At 39.6% G+C, this 1,706-nt stretch overlaps 1 protein-coding gene across 1 annotated transcript; it reads left to right on the top strand.

Annotated features, from left to right (window-relative positions):
- The first annotated feature begins 6 nt into the window (after nt 1–6).
- On the top strand, nt 7–1,546 carry LOC124892323 (transcription factor HBP-1a-like). Its single transcript, XM_047403639.1, has 4 exons — nt 7–296; nt 376–453; nt 1,069–1,134; nt 1,300–1,546. Exons 1-4 carry the CDS (start codon nt 102–104, stop codon nt 1,408–1,410), a joined length of 450 nt encoding a protein of 149 aa, XP_047259595.1. The 5' UTR covers nt 7–101; the 3' UTR covers nt 1,411–1,546.
- The last annotated feature ends 160 nt before the right edge of the window (nt 1,547–1,706 follow it).

Below are 1,706 nucleotides of genomic sequence, written 5' to 3'. Positions count from 1 at the left end.
AGAGTCCGAGCAACATAGCTAACAACTTTTCGTGAAGATAAATCAACACTTTCATCTAATAGAGTTTCTTGATGAGCATTTAACTCCCATTTAGAGCTATAATGGCACTGTTAAAGAAAAAAAAAAAGAATCTTGTTATCGTTATCCAAGTAGACAGATATATTGACTTCTGCTTTTACCAGGAGCAAGCAATCGAGGGACAGTCCGAGCAGGAATCTGAACCCAAAACAAACCCTCGACATGCTCTTAACTGTCCACCAGCTACCAGCAGAAGATCGAGGCAGAATTTGACCGAGGTACTGAAAAGTTCTAATCGCTCGTCCTTGTATTCTTTACGGTGTTCTTACGTTGTTGCTTGATTTCTTATTATCTCAGGAGGAGAAGGAACAACGAAGACTCAGTCGTGTGTTGGCAAACAGAGAGTCTGCTAGACAGACGATTCGTCGGAGACAGGTATGCTGGTATGATCATCTGAGCTATTCTTTCGGAAACATCAGCATATTATTCAGGGTTCAATTCCTATTTCTAATATAGACCATCTTTTAATGCAACGTCGCTCCCTACGAGCACTTCTGTTGTTTCGAGCATGAACCTTGCATGCAACAATGCTCAAGATCTCTTAGAAGTTTGAAGTTCTTGACTAGCTTGAACTCATCGTCAACATGTACTAGTTTTTTTTTTTCCAACTCAACCTCACACGAGTACCTTTTTTGCAATATTACGTTGCTCTCCTGGTTTACATTCCCTGCGGATGCTTTAGGAAGTTGTTCTCGCTTGCTTTTTCCCAAGGCTAGTCGTGGTAAAATTACCTGGCGAAGATGTGAAACGACAGTGTTGGAACGTGGTTCTTTATAAACATCTGACTATAGCGTATTTTTATTTGGAAAGCACATTAGGAAACCGAAGTCTTACAAGAAATTTCAATTAACTAACTCGAGTTATATGGTTGTTGTTTATTCTCTCTCTGCAGAAGGCTATATGTTAGAATTTTCGTTACCAGAAAGTCGTGCATTTCTTGTGTTCGTCAAACAGAACATACGATGCTCATGTAAATTTATTTCTTCCTAGGCCATGTATGAAGAATTGACAAGAAAAGCAGCTGATCTTGCATCGGAGAACGAAAGTTTAAAGAAGGTATTCGGAATTTCTTCACTTGTATTATCTGAGTTCCGACAAACAGCTTCATAACTCGGTCCATGCGATCTTAAGTGACTTGTCCTACTCTTACATTGCGTTTTTATGGTATGCTACATACTTTCGTGTGCTCATTTTATACTGGATGATATTTGTGACGAGTAGAAAAAGGAGATGGCGGCTAAGGAGTACGATTCTTTGAAGAACCAAAATGCTAGCTTAAGACTACAGGTAATCTCGTTTTTTATCATTGAAGGAGATGTATCATTGACCTGAACATATCATAGAGTAAAGCATCTAGTACCCCCGAACTATGACCGAATTTTCTACGAGACACTCCAACTTCAAGGGGGTCCTATTACCCCCGAATTAAATTTTAGCGTATTTTTGACAACCTTTTTAGCTGACGTGGCACCTTTTGATGTGGACTTCATTTTTACGTAATAAAGGTGTCACGTCAGTACAAAGGGTGACAAAAATAAGTTAAAATTGACTTCAGGGGGGGTAATAGGATCCCTGTGAAGATGGAGTGTGTCGTAGCAACTTTGGCCATAATTGAAGGGTGTACTGGA

Source organism: Capsicum annuum, unplaced genomic scaffold, assembly GCF_002878395.1.
Source record: "Capsicum annuum cultivar UCD-10X-F1 unplaced genomic scaffold, UCD10Xv1.1 ctg45914, whole genome shotgun sequence".
Taxonomy (NCBI): Eukaryota; Viridiplantae; Streptophyta; class Magnoliopsida; order Solanales; family Solanaceae; genus Capsicum; species Capsicum annuum.
Note: the sequence above shows the minus strand (reverse complement) of the source record. Positions and strands in the feature narration are given on the sequence as shown.

What these genes read in the sequence shown, in the direction of transcription:
- LOC124892323 (XM_047403639.1), top strand. Translation starts at nt 102, where the DNA reads ATGGCACTGTTAAAGAAAAAAAAAAAGAATCTTGTTATCGTTATCCAA. An exon ending in CGAGGCAGAATTTGACCGAG is followed by an intron (nt 297 to 375) that starts GTACTGAAAAGT and finishes TTATTATCTCAG; the next exon opens with GAGGAGAAGGAACAACGAAG. An exon ending in AGAACGAAAGTTTAAAGAAG is followed by an intron (nt 1,135 to 1,299) that starts GTATTCGGAATT and finishes TGTGACGAGTAG; the next exon opens with AAAAAGGAGATGGCGGCTAA.